The sequence below is a fragment of the Rhinolophus sinicus genome, linkage group LG12 (genome assembly GCF_036562045.2).
Source record: "Rhinolophus sinicus isolate RSC01 linkage group LG12, ASM3656204v1, whole genome shotgun sequence".
Taxonomy (NCBI): Eukaryota; Metazoa; Chordata; class Mammalia; order Chiroptera; family Rhinolophidae; genus Rhinolophus; species Rhinolophus sinicus.
In genome coordinates this window covers 1919355-1937695 of record NC_133761.1, presented here as the reverse complement: position 1 = coordinate 1937695, position 18341 = coordinate 1919355, and the positions used below count along the sequence as shown (strand labels likewise).

The 18341-nt window shown below is 58.8% G+C and overlaps 1 protein-coding gene across 7 annotated transcripts in view; it reads right to left on the bottom strand.

Annotated features, from left to right (window-relative positions):
• Positions 1–1138: 1138 nt before the first annotated feature.
• The window catches only part of SLC45A4 (solute carrier family 45 member 4), a 69399-nt gene continuing 52196 nt past the window's right edge, over positions 1139–18341 (bottom strand). For all 7 annotated transcript variants that reach the window (XM_074317029.1, XM_074317026.1, XM_074317023.1 and 4 more), the window contains 6 exons: positions 13165–13353; positions 11779–11958; positions 10211–11229; positions 9307–9406; positions 7936–8147; positions 1139–5860 (listed from right to left, as the gene is read on the bottom strand). In XM_074317029.1, coding sequence (XP_074173130.1) covers positions 5507–5860; positions 7936–8147; positions 9307–9406; positions 10211–11229; positions 11779–11809 — 1716 coding nt within the window. In that variant the 5' untranslated portion in view covers positions 11810–11958; positions 13165–13353 and the 3' untranslated portion in view covers positions 1139–5506. The remainder of the gene's footprint in view (positions 5861–7935; positions 8148–9306; positions 9407–10210; positions 11230–11778; positions 11959–13164; positions 13354–18341) is intronic.

Here is an 18341-nt window from a genome sequence, read left to right as displayed (position 1 = left end):
GACAGATGTGAGGGCGTGTGGCTTGGGGCACTGATTTTGTTATCTACTGTCCAAGCCCCGAGAGGGCCACCCCAGCAACAGGCATGGACCAGCTCCTTGGACCAGCCTCTGGAGGGGGGGGCCCCCTGGGCAGGAGGGGCCCCTGTGCCAGGTGGGGCTCCGGCTGGGCAGACAGCAGGGGGCGCTGCATGCTAGTGTTAGCCAGGTGGGGATGTGGCTGGGGTCCTTGCTTCCCTTCCCACGCCTGGAGCCCAAGCTGGAGGTTGTGTATGTGGTGGGGTGTTCTGGCCTCCACCCTGAGGCTCAGGCTGGACCCTGGGACCATGGAGTGACCTCGACACCTCCCCATCCCCCCTTCTTCCCACCTCCATGCCCCCCAGCACCCTGATTCGGCACCTCCACTCCCATCCCACGTGAGCAGAGCCTTTGAACAAATCAGCTGTGTGACCTCGGGCAAGGCCCAACCTCATTCATTTCCTCAGCAGTTAGCTGTCAACTGCGGGGGGGGGGGGGGGGGGGCGGGGCGTGTGTGAGGGTGTGTGTGTGTGTGTGAGTGTGTGTGTGAGTGTGAGTGTGTGTGTACACTCCCTGTCAGCCTGGTTGCTGTGGCGCACACACCCACACACCCACACCTGGTGGCAGCTTGGCCAGTACGTTGGCTGGCAGTAACCAGGGCCTGGTTTCTGAACCCACCTTTCCTCCAATGCTCTCTAACGGCACTCAGGACCACAGCGCCCGCCCCAGGGCTGCCAGGCCTGTGGCCACACCTGGCCTGGGACCTGAAAGGGCCTGTGATGGTAACCAGCACAACCAGTGTGCTGGGCGGGTGGGTGTCATTCCCAGCTGGCTCAGCCTGAGCCACGTGTGGTGGGCAGAGTTGAGATGCCCCCTCACCTCTGGCAGATGTGCTGCCCTGGAGGGGCTGGGGCTGATGCTGGCCTGTGCTGGGGGTTCAGGCATGGGCCCCCTGGGCTGTGAGCTGGGGGGCTTCTGGGGAAACACCAAGCCCATACTTAGTCCTCTCCCACCCGGAGACCCTGGCCACACAGCGTGCTCTGTCCACCCCCAAGGGACCCACCCAGGCTCCAGAGGGCAGAGGGAGGGGCTGTGGAGAAGTGACACAGACACACCCACATGGTCACCTGGCAGGGAAAGGTTTATTAAGATTCAACCGCAGAGTAACAACAGAGGGAAACAGACGCAGGAGGCCTGGTCCACGTCCAGGCTGGCCCATGCACGGAGGGGGCGATGACAGTGTCACACAGACAGCCGTGTGCACAACAGTGTTGCAGCAGCAGCGTGTCACAAGACCGACGTCTCCCTGAGAGGGAACAACACCCAGGGCTCTGCGTCGACACACACACACACACACACACCAGGCCACCTGACCCACCTAATAAAAAATCAAGTAACGTGTGAGATTCCTCTTCTTTATAACCCCTTTTCCTCGTAAAATGTCATGTGTTTAACACACACTGGTATCGTTGCTAAAATCAGCAAGAGCTAGGAGACTGCTCCAACTTAATAAGTTGATAAAAAAGTTGTCCTGCGGCCAGTTCACAATGGAACTAAATAGTTTTGTTCCGAGACGCCCGGGGAGTTTCTCTGGTAACAAGAGGCATTTCCAACAAACAGTCCCTCTGCCACCAAGTGTCTCGGTCTGCAGCACGTGGAGGTGTGGCCCTGGGTCCCGGAGATCCTGAGGTGGGGTCCGGCCGGGGCAGCGGTGGCTGGCTTCCCACAGGAGGTAATGACAACAGCTAGCTTTCAGCTGGGTCCCAGACATGCCACCTGTCCCAGGGCCCTGCTGATCTGACCCACAGCCAGAGGCCCCCAAGGGGCGCTCAGGACGAGGTCCTCACAGCCGCCCCAGGCCCAGGAGCAGCAGGAAGATGGAGGGCATGTCTGTAAAGCAGACGCATGCAGAGGGAACACGAGAAAGACAGGCAGTGACCTTCCCAGGACCCACAGCAGCTGCACTTGCACTCCCGGTTCTGGTGGCCATGGGGGGGACAGGAGCCAAACAGCATGGGAAAAGCCACGTTCCGGTGTATCTTCCGAAGTTGGGTCGTGGCTCGTGTGAATTTGGTGTTTTACCAACCTGGTCTGGGGCAGGTGTCCCCGTCACACTGCTGCATGAACCGTCAGCCACAGAGGAACAGCTGGCACTTTCTCTATTCCCCACACGCCACAAACATCCCAGGCTGCAGAGGCCTGTGGCCCGCCCCCCTCACCCCCCAGCTGGAGAGAAATACGCTGCCCTTTACCACGCCCTACTCTACTGACGACTCCCGCCTCCTGCAGCCCCTCAGAGGCTCCACCTTGGGGGCCTGAGAGGCCAGACCTCCTCCTTCACACACGGGTGCCTTTAAGAAACACCCGAGGACTGTGGACCCTTGACCTTTGCAGGGGCCCCGAGAGGCAGTGGACAGTAAAAGGGTGGGTGCAGAGGCTGGCTGGCTTAACCCCACCGGCCTCTGGTGCCCCTTCCCACCGTGCAGGCTCCCACGTGGCCCAGACTTCTGCCTCAGGTTTGGGGCGTCTCTTTAAGAGAGTTTTTACTTAGTTGACTTTTAGATGGAAAAGGATGTAGATCAGACCACCGTCCCCAGTGTCGGTAACAAGCCTGTTTATACTCCACAGCCACCAACCAAACCCCTGCCAGACACGCTCCAGAGTCCTGCTCTGGCACCAGCCCACTGACCTGGGGCCTCCAGGCTGTCCCAGCACCAGCCGCCCAGCCAGCCGACTCAACGCTCGCTCACAGGGCCTGACCCGACCAGTCCCTTCAGCCAGGGCACCAGATGGAGAGCCTTTCAAGTGACCAGGCCACAGAGGAGCTGCGTCCCCCCACATCCATCTGAGGTACAGCGTTAGAAACACACACACCCACGCCAGCCTGCAATCACACCGCACATACAGCCAGCCCTTCCTCTCTGCTTTCCTTAAGACACAAGGTGACAACACTCTGAGTTTCAAGTTAGTGCAATCTTGAAATGATCTGCCTTGCGGACAAAGGATTCTGCTCCTGTCCTCCCCTGCTCACAGCTGGAGCGAGGGGCCGGGGGGCAGCGCCACCTACCCCTCAACGCCCCCCAGGCATCTCTGTCCCCTGGGTCTGCACGCTGGGCAGACCCACACAGTAAGACAGACTTTGGTCACAAACACCCATAGGCTCCCAACTCTTTACCGATCTACCCAAATGCACCCACTCACGCGTGAGCCAGCCGAGGAGTGTGCGCTGCCCGTGAGTGGCACATGAGCACATTGCTTTTCAGTGTTGTTATTCCTCGAACAGTGATTTCAACAAATTGTCCTTTGATGTCGTTAGTTCAGGTCATGGTCAAGGTTAAGGCTGGGATCTCAAGGCTTGACACCCTTTTTGGGTGGTCGTCCCGCCACAAGCACCTCTTGCTCCTGAGCCCCTGCACGGTGGCTGTGGGCGCGTCATCCAGCCTGTGCGGGCTGTGGAGCCCACGGGGGCAGGGGGAGCGCATGCATCTGATTCATTTCGGATCTTGATTTGGGTCCCTTTCACCCGACCCGTGTCCTCCACGCTCTGCCTCCGTTTTCTCTGTCAGGAGAAACCAGCTACCAGGCTGTGCAGCCTGGACGATGGGAGTGGTCCTGAGAACCAATGCAGAGCAGCCCTGCGATCTTAAAGCTGCTGAGGGGCTCCAAGTGCACCTAAGTGACCCGCCTGGAGCCTGCTGCGGTGAGAGGAGAGGCGGTCGCCCGGGGCCAGCTCAGTGGGGTCGCGGGAATGCCGCAAGCGCTCTCAGTAGTCGGAGGGCCACTTCCTGTCCACGCACAAGTCACAGGGCCGTTCGCAAGGTTAACACACGGAAAACGCTCGTGTCTTGCAGTCGGTTCTCTGCGATCCTGGCCTTCCGAGGGAGGACGCCTGGCCTCCGAGTGCGTCCGATGGGGACAGGCACCCAAAACACAAGCCACCGAGTGCCACTGGCGGCCGAGACGCAGCAAAACAGAGGCCGGTTGAGTACATTAAACACAGTCATTCCTTTAAGTACACAGAAAATTCAAGTAATTTATTTCAAAACTGCTTAGTTTCATCTTGAAATATATATATTTGCTCTAGAATGACCATATTGCAGCATGACTCTCATGCATTTTAAAGTCCTTTATTTTAAAAATAAAGAGAATGTCACCTTGAGGCAGCAAAGTATTGCGACTGTCACTTTATCCAGTGACATGGAGAGGCCTCCCTCTCTCCTGAGATGGACCGTTCCAAAAAAGCACGCCGAAACTGCTCGTTGCAGGGAGAGTGGTCTGAAAACCACGTGCGAATTGCTGCAGCCTGTGACCCTGTTCTTCCCCACGTCCAAGACCGCGCCTCTGAGAGAAGCAAAAACTGCGCCGAGGGGTCCAGCACAGGGCCCTTCCTCCTGCCCCAGACACTTCCTTCCTTCATTGTGCAGCGTTCCCATCCCAGCGCCCAGCGGGGAGCAGGCCATGAGGTCCCCAGAGGTCAGCAGTGTCCAGTATGTCACATGTGCCGGGGCCGCTGTCCCACACATGCGGTGGCCCCGCCTGCAGCTCAGCCCTTGTGATTTCCCCAGCAGATGTTGAAAGACACATCAAAGTGCAATGAAAGACTCCACGACCTCGCCCAGGAGCCTCGGACAAAGGTGCTGGGGCCAGGCAGACACGCACACGCCACGCTGGCAGGGAGGGAATCTACTAGTTCAAACTGTGCCCTGGCGGGGGCCCGGGCAGCCCCTGCAAATCACCCTTTTCTGCCCCAAGAAGCTCCCCTGGACCCCTCCCATCTTTGGTGTGCAGTCGCCACCACTGCCCACAGCCCAGGAATGGGCACCACTGGTGAAACTCGGAGAAGAGGAAATGCTGTTCTAAAAAAAAAAAGAAGAAAAATCCAGTTTGGAAAATAAAATGTTTTCTTCTAAAAGAATCATAAAGAAAAATACTCTCCAGCAGCTGCAGCACCAACAGAACATGGCAAGATCTGTCAGAATGTCGAAATAAATACCTGTTGGCGTCCACAGAGAAACAATTTGGTAAAAATGTTTTAGTCATTGACTACACGACTGTCATCTGAAGTATTCAGATAAGATGCAGCAAAGAACATCGGATAGTTTTTGATTTCAATTATAACTTCAGAAATGCAAACTCTTATTTTTTTCTAAATTACTTATGGTCTATATTGTAAATCTGGTTTACAATTTAAAAACATGCAGAATAATATACCTGCAGACTAAAAGATAAAGTTGAAATTAAAAGATCCTTTTCAATTAAAAAAAAAGATTTCAAATGATTCTTTTAATTGTGGAAAATAATTAGTGTGGTATTTTTGCCTAGTGGCTCAAACCTACCCTACAACTATTGAGTCCCCCGTCCGTGCGGCGAAGGACCTCGGGTTTGCGTTGCCGCCGGAGCAGCAGCAGCCAGCGGTCGGTCCGTCCGTCCGTCCAGCCCGCGCCGCCCCGCCAGCGACCCCGCCCCGCCGGAATGTGCGCACAGCAGCGGCTCACACCATGGACTCGGTCTCCACGGCGCCCTTCGGGCCGCCCTTCCGGGAGAGCCTCAGGACCGTGGGCTTCTCAGGGCCGCCTTCGCCCAAGGGCTGGGAAGACAGGCCTTTCTGCTCTTCCTTGGGCTCTTCTGACACCTCCGGGTAGATCACCAGGAATGTGGCCGTCAGGAAGCCCAGGAAGGAGCCCACGGAGGCCACCATGGGGATGACGCGGACACTCCCCACGGCGTCGACCACGCCCCCGAGGGCGGACGCCACCAGGATCTGGGAGATGTAGACCTGGCAGGACAGGATGGCACAGTCTATGCCGAAGCCACGCTTGGAGCTCCCGGGGCTGTGATGTATGTACTGCAAGAGAAAGGGGCGCGGATGAGGGCCATGGGGGCTCAGCCAGCGGCGCCCATGCCCATGGCTTGCGCGTCAGCTCAGATGTCTGCAAAGGAAACTCGCCTTCCTCTCACCTGAGGGGCGACCGCTCAGCCCGTCTTCCCACCCCTCCCACTTGTAGTCGACATTGTACTGGACATTCTGGCCATGGAAGTAAGACGAGGAGATAAATAACATGCATTAGGGGTTAGAAAGGATGAAATAAAACTCGTTACACACAGACGACGTGCGGATTCTGTAAAGTTCAAAAGAACCTTGACAGACCCTATGAATCTGTAATATAGCACAGCTATGGACAGAGGGGCTCAATACTGTAAGTTTTAACTTTCCCCAAATCCATCTATATAATAACATGTTTCCAACAAAAGCCCAGGACCTGATTCTAACATTTAGGTGAAAAGTAAGTGGCCAAGCCCAGCCTAGATAATCTCAAAGCATCGAGTGGAAGAACTTACACGACCAGGGTTCAGGTCTTATTACAAAGACGCTCAGGACAGTGTGACATCTGCCTAAGGGCAGACAGCCCAATGCAGAGAAGACACCGGCAACACCCCCACGGGACCGCCGGGCTGTGACCAAGATGGCACTCCCGCTGAGTAGCGCCCGGTCAGGTGGCCGTCAAGGGGTGGGAAAGCCACAGTCTCGTCCCTTTGCCTCACACACGCATGGGACACGCATCCCAGGCCAGTGTACGTGTACAGGACGGGGAGGGGCATGGAAGAGCCCCCAGGCCACCAACACAGGATGGGTGGGTAAGCCGGCCGCACGCTGGACTACAGCCAGGAACGAGGAGCTGGGGAAAGCCCGGCAGGAATCACAGACATGCGGGAAGAAGGAGAGACCGCTGCGTTCAAACACCAGCACGACTGGCCCACGGCGTCGGGCTGGGACAATGACCGTCTGCACTGGGTCACACGTCTGTCTCCCCTCCTGGACATACACTAAGCTGCTCACCTACCATTTGTGCACTTTTCTGCAGTCACATTGTACTTCACCTAAAAGGTTTATTTAAAAATAGTGCTATTTAGATTTTCATTAGTTTGATATTTGGTAGGCACCCAATCAGTGAATTTATTTTGCTTTAGTAACTGTAAGAGACTAGAAGATTAAGCATAGCTTAGGTTTAGGAAGAGCAAGATATGAGCTTCCTGTGTCTTCTCCTTTCCCTGTGAAGGGGCGGTGTGTTCAGTCTGAACCACCGTCTGTCTATACCATCTGCACGTCTGCACCTGCACTGGGGCTGCTGGGCACCGGAAAGGCGTCCCCTGAACTGAGAGGACTTGAATTTCACGGGCGTGGTGCGGATGCAAAATTCCTCAATGCTTCGCACCGAGTGTATATTGAAATAATGCCTGGCACGTACTGGGTTAAATAAAATTACAATTGATTTTACCTGTCTTTTCACTTGCTAATGTGGCTACGGGAGGTGTAACCTACCTACCTACCGTGTTTCCCCGAGAATAAGGCCTCGCCGGACCATCAACTCTAATGTGTCTTTTGGAGCAAAAATTAATATAAGATCTAGTTTTATTTTACTATAAGACTGTACTATAACAGACCATAATACCAGATCTTATATTAATTTTGCTCCAAAAGACACAGTAGAACTGATTGTCTGGCGAGGCCTCACTTTCGGGGACGCGCGGTAGGCGGCTTCCACTCTAGTCAATGGAGCAGTGCTGCGCCACAGCTTCCCCTCCATCCTCAGTGGCCTGTGCGCGAGGGGACCTGCGGACACGCAGCCCCCCGTTCCCCCAATAGCAACCCCGGGGAACACACCTGAAGCTTCCAGGCAGGTGCCAGGTGGGCCAGGGGTGCCAGCAGCCAGGTGGCTGAAGGAACAGACCCTGTGCTTTAGACACTGACCCCGGCGAAAGCAGCTCTGCTGGCCCCTTCAGCGGCCGTTTCAGAACCAAAGACCTGGGGGGACCACTTGTGCCCCGAACGTCCCCCTCGAGCAAGGCACAGAGCTCTGCCTAGAAACGAGGGGAGAAGCAGCCCAGCCTCGCAGCCAGACCAGCTGACACGCGCCTTACCTCCTTGATGTCGTGGTACTGCCCGAGCAGCGCGTAGGGACAGTAGGAGATGCTCATGGACACCACGCCCATGGTGCTGATCATCACCATGGCGATGTACACGTTGGCAAACATGGCCATCACGGCCGTGCCAATGGAGAAGCCCAGCGTCCCCAGCACGTAGATGACCCTGATGCTCAGGTCGTAGTTGTCCAAGTACTTCTGCAACAGGGCTGCGGAGAGAGCGCGCCACAGCACGGTGAGCGGCGGGCGTGCTGGCTGCCCGCCAGGGGCTCCCCCGCCCGCTCCGTCACGCAGCCTGGCGCAGGAACGGCCAGCATCCCTCCTGGGTGCCCGCCCTCTCACCACCCCGCTGCCCAGGCTGCACACTCGCCTCTGAACGTGACTGGAGCTCCCTGTGCCCACTTGAGGCCCAGCAGCTCCAGCCCCTCAGAAAGAAGCCGGCCCTCTGGGTCCCAGACCCAGCAATTTGCTGCCGCTCCCCGGGGCCTCCAGCCTGGCCAGCTCCTCCCCAGCTCGCCAGCCCCACACCCAGTCCGGCTGTGGGAACTCGAGTTGCTGCTGGTTTCCTCATGGGTACCCCTCTGGGTCTGGAGAGACAGACCCCTGCTCACCCTTCCTGACCTAGCAGCTTAAATGTCACCTCCTCCAGGAAGGGTCACTGACGCTGTCCTGAGAACTCCTGTCAAAGCACTGACAGCCTTGTGATGGTCACCCTGGCTTTCAGCTGCTTTGTGCCACTTTATCTCAGCCATCCTCAAATCCAGGTCAGGCTGCCAGGCAGCCAGCCACTTCCCCCAGGTTCCGGCAGAGAATGGGCAGGGTGGCCCCTGACTACGATTGTGTACCATTTCCAGAAAGGGTGCCTGGGTGGATTGACGCCTGTCATCCGACGCCCCCGTCTCCGGGGAAAGGCCCCTTCTCCACAGCAGCCTGCCCCTGCAGCCACCCTGACTGCTGGCAGGCCCCAAGCACACCGTGGGCCCTCTTGCAGGATGGGGATAGGATACCCCGGGTCCTGGCCCCACACTAGCTCTCCCTGTCCTCCTGGCTAAGGCGCCCAGGTCCCCGCCCAGATGGGCACAGGGGTACCGCGCCTGCAGTCTTGCCATCACCTGAGCCCATGCCTGGCCAGGACTCCTGTCTGAGGCCTCCCCGGGGGCCAGCGCACAGAGGACTCAGGGCACCCAGGTCCTGGTGTCCGGCTGCAGTGGCTTTTCCCCAAGATCAAGACACACGAGTTTCCGTGTCTCTTTTCCCGAGGGACAGTGGGACTGTTCAGTCAGAGGCAGGACTCCCTCCTGTGGGGAGGCTGCCTCGGCCACAGCTGCAGTCTGCCAGCACTTTCGGGGTGACTCGGGGATCGCGTACCTGAGCAAATGGCACCGGTAGCCGCGTAAATGACCAGGCCCCAGCAGCCCATCTTCACACCGTCGTTGTACGCCTGCCAGGTGGATGAGTTGGAGGGAGCCTGTTGCAGAAATGAGACGGGTTCAGGAGACAGGGATCAGGGGACAGGGACCTCTTGCCATGTCCTCCAGGCACAGGAAGTTATTTTGCGTCTCAATTGCTGTTTGTTTTCAAAAAGGTGGTGAAACATTGCACTGAGAGGAGAATCAGCCACCAGCCAGGCCAGCATCTGAGATGTTTGCACCCCAGCCTCCCTCCTCCCTGGATCCGGCCTGAGCTGCCTGGCAGCTCCCAGCTCTGCCCTCTGAGAGCCCAGCAGCTACGTGGCACGGAGGGGAAGGCGAGAGCCTGTGCTGAGGCCACCCCGGCCCCAGCCAAGGTGACCCAGTCGCAGTTGTGAGCCAGCTTACGCCGTGGGGATAGAAGCAGCTCCCGGCTGAGCCTGGCTACAAGTAATAACAGATCACTACTTAAGCACTGAGTTTGGGGCCGTCTGGTACACGGCGGCGGAGCCAAAGCTATAGGTCAGTTCAGGCTTCTGAAGCGCTCCTGCCCTGTGACAGCCCTGGCATCTGACTGCTGGCCGTGGACCTGGGTGTGACTCACCTCCCAGGCTCGCACGATGCCCTGACCATGTAACGGGCGCACACAGGCCAGCCGCCTGCCGGGGGCCGCCCACGTGCATCACGTGATGCTGGGGCTCCATGAGGCGGCCTTGGGAACGGCCTGGGCGTCGAGGCCGCGTCGAGCTCGTGTGTGGGCCGTCACCACTGCCCAGCTCTCCCCGGCGCCTCTCGTTCCACCCCCATGACCGGCTGTGAGTGCCACCCCTGCCGGTGCCACAAGTGGGGGCCGCAGCGCTCACCTTGGGGTCCCCTTCAAAGATGACCTGGCCCATGAAGTCGGTGTAGAAGACGGCCTCGGCGATGACGGAGAACCAGGTGAGCAGGTGGCACACGCACAGCCGCATCAGCTCCCGGGGCATCTTGAGCATGGACAGCCACAGCAGCCGCACGGTGGTCTCGCCCTCGCCCTCCTCGCTCTCCGTGTCTCCGCTGGAGTTGGTGGCCCCGCTCTGGTTGCGGTGCCGGGCGCGCTGCCGCTGCCGCGCCTGCAGGTCGTACAGGTCGCTCATGCTGCGCGACGGCTTGATGAGCACCACGGCGTTGGCGCGCCGGCAGCGGTAGCGGTGCGAGCCGACCTTGCCGTAGTAGGAGAAGGTGCTGGACGCCTGCCGGCGGAACACGTGCCGGCGCCGACGCAGGGCCCCGGGTGCAGCCAGGGGCCTGCCGTCCACCCTGGGGCAGCCGCTGGGGCTGGCTCTCGGCGGGGAGCCACTGCCGTTGGGGACTTTGGCTTCGTTCAAGTGATTATCGAGCAGCGTGGCGTCCTCTTTGGTGGTTTCCCTGAGCAGTGAGGACAGGCTGGGCCGTGGGGCCTGGGCGAGGTCCTGGCTGGTGCTGTGGGGGGTGCCGGGGTGGGAGGCGTCGTGGAAGATGGAGGGCTCGATGTCGTGCAGGAAGAGCAGCTCGGGCTCCAGGCCCAGCGCGGAGTCCGGCACGTGCAGCACCGAGTCGCTCTTGCTGCGCACCAGCCCCACCCCCAGGAAGTCCAGGGCCAGCTCGTGCTCCGACTGCACCTCGTCGGGAAACAGGGAGCTGCCGCCGGCCAGGGCGGCGGGGGGCGGGGGGGCCTCGGCGCTGCGCTCCTGCTGCGGGCTGTACTGCTCCTCGTCGATGCTCAGCAGGTGCAGGGTCACCGACACCGTGAACACGATGGCCGCGAAGAAGAAGAGCACCTGGTTCTGGGTCCGGAACCAGGTGCCCAAGAAGGTCTGCGTCCAGTCCAGGCCGCCCAGCACGTAGCCGATGGCCCCGCCGAGGCCTGTGGGCGGCGGGGGGGGAGGGGACAGACGCGGCCAGTGAGCGACTCCAGAGGCAGGGGGACAGGACAGGCCTGGAAGGGCTTTCGGCCTCCGTCGGGGGCCAGGCCCTCCACCCCGTTACATGAGTCAGGACACTCATTTTTGGAAGGGAGACCAAGAAAACAGTAGGAAAGGCCCAATGAGAAACTCCAGCTGACCCTGGGTTTGGAATTCTGACCTAACAGATTCCTGCTTTGTAAGAAATGTTGGAGCAGACGACTGCCAGACTAGGAGACAGGGGGCCCCACGTGACGCCCCCAGCACTAACCGACCAAGGCTCGGGAAGGGGGCACTCCCCTTAGATGCGAGAGCTGCCCGCCTACAGGGAGTGGGCAGCACAGAGGCCAGCTGGCCAGCCCGGCACCCACAGCCCTGCCCACAGTCACTGGGCCCCAGCTGCGGGCACCTGAGGTGGAGTGGCAGGCAGGGCGTGGAGGCCCAGCCTGACCTGGGGCGCTGGCCCTGAGCGCAGCCTCGCCAGCCCTGTCGGGGGTGGGGGGCACTCTCACCGGCAGAGAAGGCGTGGATATTAAGGGCCATGTCCTGCTCCTCACTGTCCACGACGTCCAGCAGGTAGGCTCGGATGGGCCCCTCCGTGGCGTCAGCACTGAAATCCAGGACCACCACCCCCAGCACGGTGAGGACGATGCCAATGGGCTGCCGGTTGGGGACATCGCCCAGGGATAGACCTGGTGGGGCACACGGACCGTCAGACCTCCGCTCCCACGTGCACACGGGCGCCCGCAGCCAGGAGGGGTGTTGCCCGCAGGAGTGTTTTCCTCCCCATTCATATTAGCTGTTCAGTGAACCTCAAAGAGCTAACTTACGTTTTCACTTTGTAACTGAAAAGGGGGAAAAGGGTCCTTCCTACACAACCTTCACTGGGGAGCCTGTGTTGGGAGCCCTAAGGGAGCATCAGTGAGAAAGGAGGACGTGTGACACACCCATGTCAGCTCCCCGGGCAGGTCCTCGCAAGGAAGTGAGTGTGTGCACCTGCTCGGCTCAGGGCCTCCAGGGACGTCTGTTGGTCAGTGTTCACTGAATGCACAGGGACAGGAGAGCGGCACCCTGGCCTTCTCATCAGGGGACATCAGGCCGGGGCATGGGGGCCTCCCCGCAGGAGGGGCGAAGTTCAGGGAGGTCGTGGTGTGGTGACAGCACCTTCCTGCCCCCAGCACGTCCCCACAAAGCCTCTGTTCCCACGCCCTGCGAAGTTGCCGGAAGGTTTTCTGGGGCCTCTCCCTGAGCCTGCTGGCAGTGCCGGCATTGGAATGGAGGCAGACCTGGGGCAAGCTCACGTGTGTCAGAACACAGACTGAGCCTCCTCTTAAAAGTGCTGCCAGAAAACAAGGTTTTGTTCTCAGCATTTTTAATGAGTGCCCTCAGGGCAAAAACTATTTTCCCATAGTTGCTCTAATTAAAAACAAAACAAAACAAAAAGGACCAACCGTGAATACATGAAACAAAAAAACAAGTATCGAACTAGGTCTGGACATTTTCAATACCAAGTCTAAGGAGAGAGAAAAAAAAAAGGAAAAGATAATTTCTGAAATAATGCTGGAAACAGGACGTGGTGTCAGATACGCATGAAAAACAAATGGGTCACAACAGGAAGCGCTTCCCTGTGAGCAGGTTCCTAAGGCTTTCCCACGTGGGGCCCGGCTCCAGCGCTGCCAAGTGTGCCCACTGCCAGGCCGCCTCCCGGGCGGCCAAGGGCTCGGCTCGGCTGCCCTGCTCCGGGACCAAGGGGCTGGGCTGGCCCGGGAGGCTCCCTGTCCCACGGCCAGCCACTCTCAATTATTTAACACCGAACATATTTTATTGAGTGAAAGGCTATCCCCAGTCAGGACTCGGCCACTGCTGCAGGGTACCCAGCGTGGCAGAGGAACACTCACCAATGGCAGAGCCGTTCAGGAAAAGGGCCACACCGCAGAGCACGCCCACGCAGAGGGCCAGGATGAAAGGCCGCCGCCGGCCCCAGCTCAGGGTGCAGCGGTCGCTGGCCGAGCCGATGAGGGGCGTGAAGATGAGGCCGAGGACAGGGCTCAGGAACCAGGTGAGGCTGTAGTACTGCTCGGGAAGGCCTGCAACAGACACGCGGCCGTCAGACACGTGGGCGTGCAGAGCCAAGGCCGACTCTGCTGCCGTCTGCTCCAGAAGCATGGGGACAGGGAGCCGCTGGGCGCACCCCCCTCCCCCCACCCTCCCTACACCCCGCCGCCAGAGGCTCGTCAGGGTAGCAGCTCTCCTCTGCGAGACCGGGATATGTGAAGTCAACCAAAGCCCCTGTGCCCATTTTACAGATGGGGAATCTGAGGCTCAGAGTGGTTAGGCAATCTGCCCTGCATCACACAGCGACAAACTGGGAGCCCTGGGACTTAAACCCAGGCTGCCTGATTCCAAAGTCTACGCACCACCAAGCCCCCATGCTGGCGCCTATCACAAACCCAGTGCCGAAACCGGGGACCAGAGAAACGAGTCTCACACATTTGCCTGAAGGAACAAGCCTCACACAACAGTACAGCTGAATCTCACACACGCTGGGCGCAGAAGAACACACACCGCAGGTTCCGTTTCTATGACGAGCAAAGCGGCGAAAGGGGTCTCTGTTGGCAGAAGCCAGGGGCCTTTGGGCTGCTCTGCTCTGTTCCTGACCTGGGTGGGGGTCACTGGTGACAACCCAGCCTGCTGAACACGTCGATCCTGAACCTCCCCGCATGTTCTACTTCAGTGAAAAGTTGACTTGAAAAATAGAAGGTGCGTTGGCATGCTGGCGATTCATTTGGCTGACATTTTATACCGCCAAAGGCACTGAGAAACAGAAGATTATGCTGAACTACTAAGAAAAATAAACTTGTGTCGGCGGAGGAACTCAGTGCAGAGGAGGAGGGAAGCACCTTTCAAAGGCACTAACGTGCCCACTAGGGTATCTGTGTGCTCAGGCCAGATGCACCGGGGCACAGAGCTTTAGGACGTGGGTTCTGTTCTATTTCAAGCCAGTAGAATGGACGACGGCTGCTGCAGGAAATGAGAAGCTTGCTGAGTACTGACGAGCTATGGTTTATCCGCCAGCCAGGTTCCTCACCTCCCATCATCAGTTAGACACAGGGGACAGCGACATCTGCACTGGTTACACCAACACTGCCCACACTCCAAGACACGCTGCCAAGCACCACATTTTCAGAAATGACTCCTTAACAAAACGATTTCATGTGTGCGGCGCAGTCAGAATTTCAGGAGGGATGGAAAGCGTTCTTACCCCAATATCCGTGGACTCTTACCTTTGTTGGGCTTTTTAAACATGTCACAACTTCACTAATAAACAATAAGCAGGCAGGTGACGGGGGCTCCTTGCAGAGTTGCAATGTGTGCAAACAGACACACACACACACACACACACACACACACACACACGCAGTGCCTCCCTGCCACACCTGTCTTCTCTTCTGGGATCCCGGCTTTTCCACTTCAGGCACACAGAATGCTCTGCGTTTCCCCACACAGCCCCTGATGATACCCCAAAGGAGTCACCCACCCAACCTGGGCACACTGCTGCTGCATTTCTGCACCTTCTGAACCACCTGGAAACTCTGCATCCCTGAGGGAGGGACGGGTTTATTCATCGCCTGGTATGGGACCCACAGATTGCCAAACCTCAGCTATCCCATCTCAGCTGGAGAGGCCAGGACTTGACCTAACTGGCCTCAGTCCCGTTCTTGGCTGTGACGGGCCCACCTCGTCTCGGAAGCTCCCTTGTCCCCTAGGCCTGCAGTCTGTCCCGTGTTACCAAAGCTTCCAAGACACCAGGACCCCAACAAACCTACCCTCTCCAGTGAGATGAAAAGTCCCCATCGAACCGAGGGAGCAGACACCTCCACACACACGCACACACCTCCTGGCAGCATGTCACTTTGGCTCCTGCTTCCAGCTACGCTCTCACCACGCAGCCAAGTGCAGGGGGCTTAGCACACACCACACCTCTGACCTGTGGCACTTGCCCTGGGGCTGTGGTAGCCAGACCCAGACCTGGTCCCCGACTTTGTGGGGCTTCCAGTCCTGGGGAGAATTGGCACGAGCAAACCCACAGAGGCAACACGTGTCACGTGGCTAACGATGCAGGAAGACACATGACCCATCTCATGTGGTAAGTGATGGACAGCGGGCGAGTCCAGGTGGGGAGGCTGGTGGACGGGACGGCTCCCGATGTCCTGAGCTCACCAGGCCACCCCACTTTCCAGCTCAATGGCCCATTGCCAGTGACCATCCTGTGACAGCACTGCATTGACCCTCAGCGGTGCGCACCACCGTTACATTACTGAGGAAACGGAGGCTGAGACAGGCCTGCTCATTCAGATGGTGAGTGACACCCCACGGGCTTGAACCTGGCATCTGTTCCCAGAGCCCACCCTCCTGCCCTGGGCCACGTGCTGACTCTGCTCCCGGGCCCATGGCCAACCCAAGGGCTAGCAGCCGCCGCAGCTGGGGCTGAAGACGGGCAACCAGCTGCCCCCTGCAGGGTAGGAGGCACTCAGATAAGAAGGCAGGGTGGGGGGGCAGACGAAGGGCCGGCTGGAGTCAGGATGGTGCAGAGTGCTGGCACACAAGGGCCACGACAGGCACAGCCCACCCTGCCCACTGAAGGCTCCTTACGGACAGATTTACTGCACTCACTGGCGTCAGCTCCAGCCCCACTTCCGCCTTGCTAATAGGCAGAGAGGAAACTGCACGGCCAAAATTGTTCCTTGAAGATGTGGCCTCACCGGGAACGGCATCAATAGTGGCAACGCACTTCCTCCCGGCCACAAGCAGCCATTTACTGCAGTTACGACCAAGCTCTGAGAGGCCGCGGCGTCTGGTCACAAGGGACTGTTTGTCCAAAATCACTGCCTACCTCACCAACATCCCGTACGCATGGAGGAGGCCTGAGGTTCTGCGTCAGAGGGAACAAATGAAGACTGACCACACACGGCCAAGTGCCACCCGCTGTCCCTGGCTGCCTGCCCTATGCCAGCTAATGCCCACTGCCCACCCCCTCCTGACCAAACATGGGACACACCAGGGTCTGGCCAACGCCAAGCCCATGCTCTTCCCCAGGACACAATACAACACGGATGCACATGGACCAGCTGGCTGGCCGTGCAAGGTGACGAGAAGAAAGCCGTCTCCACGGAAGGCACCCCTGGGACACATGGCCTCCCACCCCGTACACTGGGACCACAGTCTGAGCAGAAGCCAGGCCCTGCCCTGGAACAGCCCCCTGTGCAGCACACACCCAGGACACAGTGGTGGCAGCGACTGGGCCCACAGGGGCCTTCACATCGCAGCCCACATTTTGGCCAGCTCGGCCCTCACAGCACCTGACAGGCTGATGTGACAATTCCGCTTCGGGAAGTGGCATTTCTATTCCTGGGATCATACACTTCACCCAAAGAGCTGCTGCTGTTTTACAAGGTTGCGACGCCAGGAAACACAGGTAAAAGCCTGGCTCAGCGCACACGCCCCCAACACGCCGGGTTCTGAGGTTCCAGGGCGGCATCAGAGCCATGTCCTGCTTTACGTCCACCCATCACCTCGCCACAGACTGGAAACGCCTGCCGCCCAACAGTGAGCTGTTCCCTCTCCTAAGTCTGCTGAAGGTGGCCTCTCTGAGCAGAAATGTGGGGGTGGGGGGTACGCATGGGGGCCGCAGGGGAGCCTGTGCTCTGTGGACGGTCCCCTGAGCCGCAGAGAAGTCATCTGGCCGGCACTGACAGTGTGAGGGTGTGGCTTCCAGGCACAGGGTTCACAAACATGAATTGCGAAGCTGTCACTTCTTTCTGAACACCGGTATGTAACCAAAATAACAATGGTCACACTATCTAAACCCAAACCTTAGAAACTCATTAGGAAATTGGTCAAGCTGGGTGCTGGTCAGCGGTTCACCCCAAACCCATGTCCCACTCGCCTGGAAAACCCGTTAGCAGACTGGCCTCAGGAGGAAGTAGAGGGGCTGGATGCAGGGGCCCTCAGGTAGCCTGCTTCGGAGGTTCCCCGGGAACCTGGGCAGCCGTCACCAGCTCAGCAATGCTCTAACCCCGAGGGACAGAGGGAGACGGTGCCACCCGCCCAGGGCTCAGTGCCCTCGGCCCACCTGCCTGCTGGGACGCCCTCGCTCCAGCCTGTACTAACTGACGGCAGCCATGCTTGTGCCTTTCCCGCATTCTTGGTGCCCCCTCCGCTCCCCGCACAAACCTCTCTGGTCCTCATCTGCCGTTCACTCCTCCACCTACAGCAGTCTGGCTGCCCCGCAGCAGCCCTGACCTGCCCTCTTGGGCAGAGGTCACCAGTGCTGCCACAAGCACAGCTCATGTGGCATAGCGCCTGGTCTGCAGTGAGACATTGGGCTGCATGAAGACATCGGGGGCCAGTGGTGCCCAAGCCCCCCCACTCTCCTAGGACCACCCAGCCTGGCCCTCCTCCCGCTCAGCATGCACTGTTACCCCCCACCACCACCAGATGCAGGGAAGGACTCCTGCAGAGGGGGCCACAGAGACCAGAAGACCAGAACAGGTCAGGCCGAGAAAGGTGAGCGAGCCAGGAGGAGTGAACAGGACCAACGGTAGGTAGCTTCTAGACTCCTTTTTTTCTCCCCAGTTATTCTGAAAGCAAATTCTAGGCTGCACAGAAACTGCAAGCCCACCAGGAAGGTGTCTGCACTTGAGCTCCGTGGTCACAGCTACGGGACCAGCGGGGGCAACAGCCCCGGCCCCACAAGGGCACCCGGAGCTGGGAACGGCACAGGGACACTGGGTGATGGCTTCCTTTGTTTAAGCACGTTGGCAAGAAAAATAACCATTTCCCATCACGTCCCCAAAGCCGCCCAGGAGGCGTGAGCGAGGCCCATCCTGGCGCCCCTGTGACAGTGAGAACAGTCCCCACTCCCGGCATTGCTGCCGCTGGGACACCGAGAACGTGGCATTTCCCAGCCAGGCTCGAAACAAACACAGCACGGTCCGTAGTAAATAATTTTTGTTTTCTTCCAGGCAAAGTCTGAACAACAATGGTGGGACCAGGAAGGCTCCCTGCTCACAGG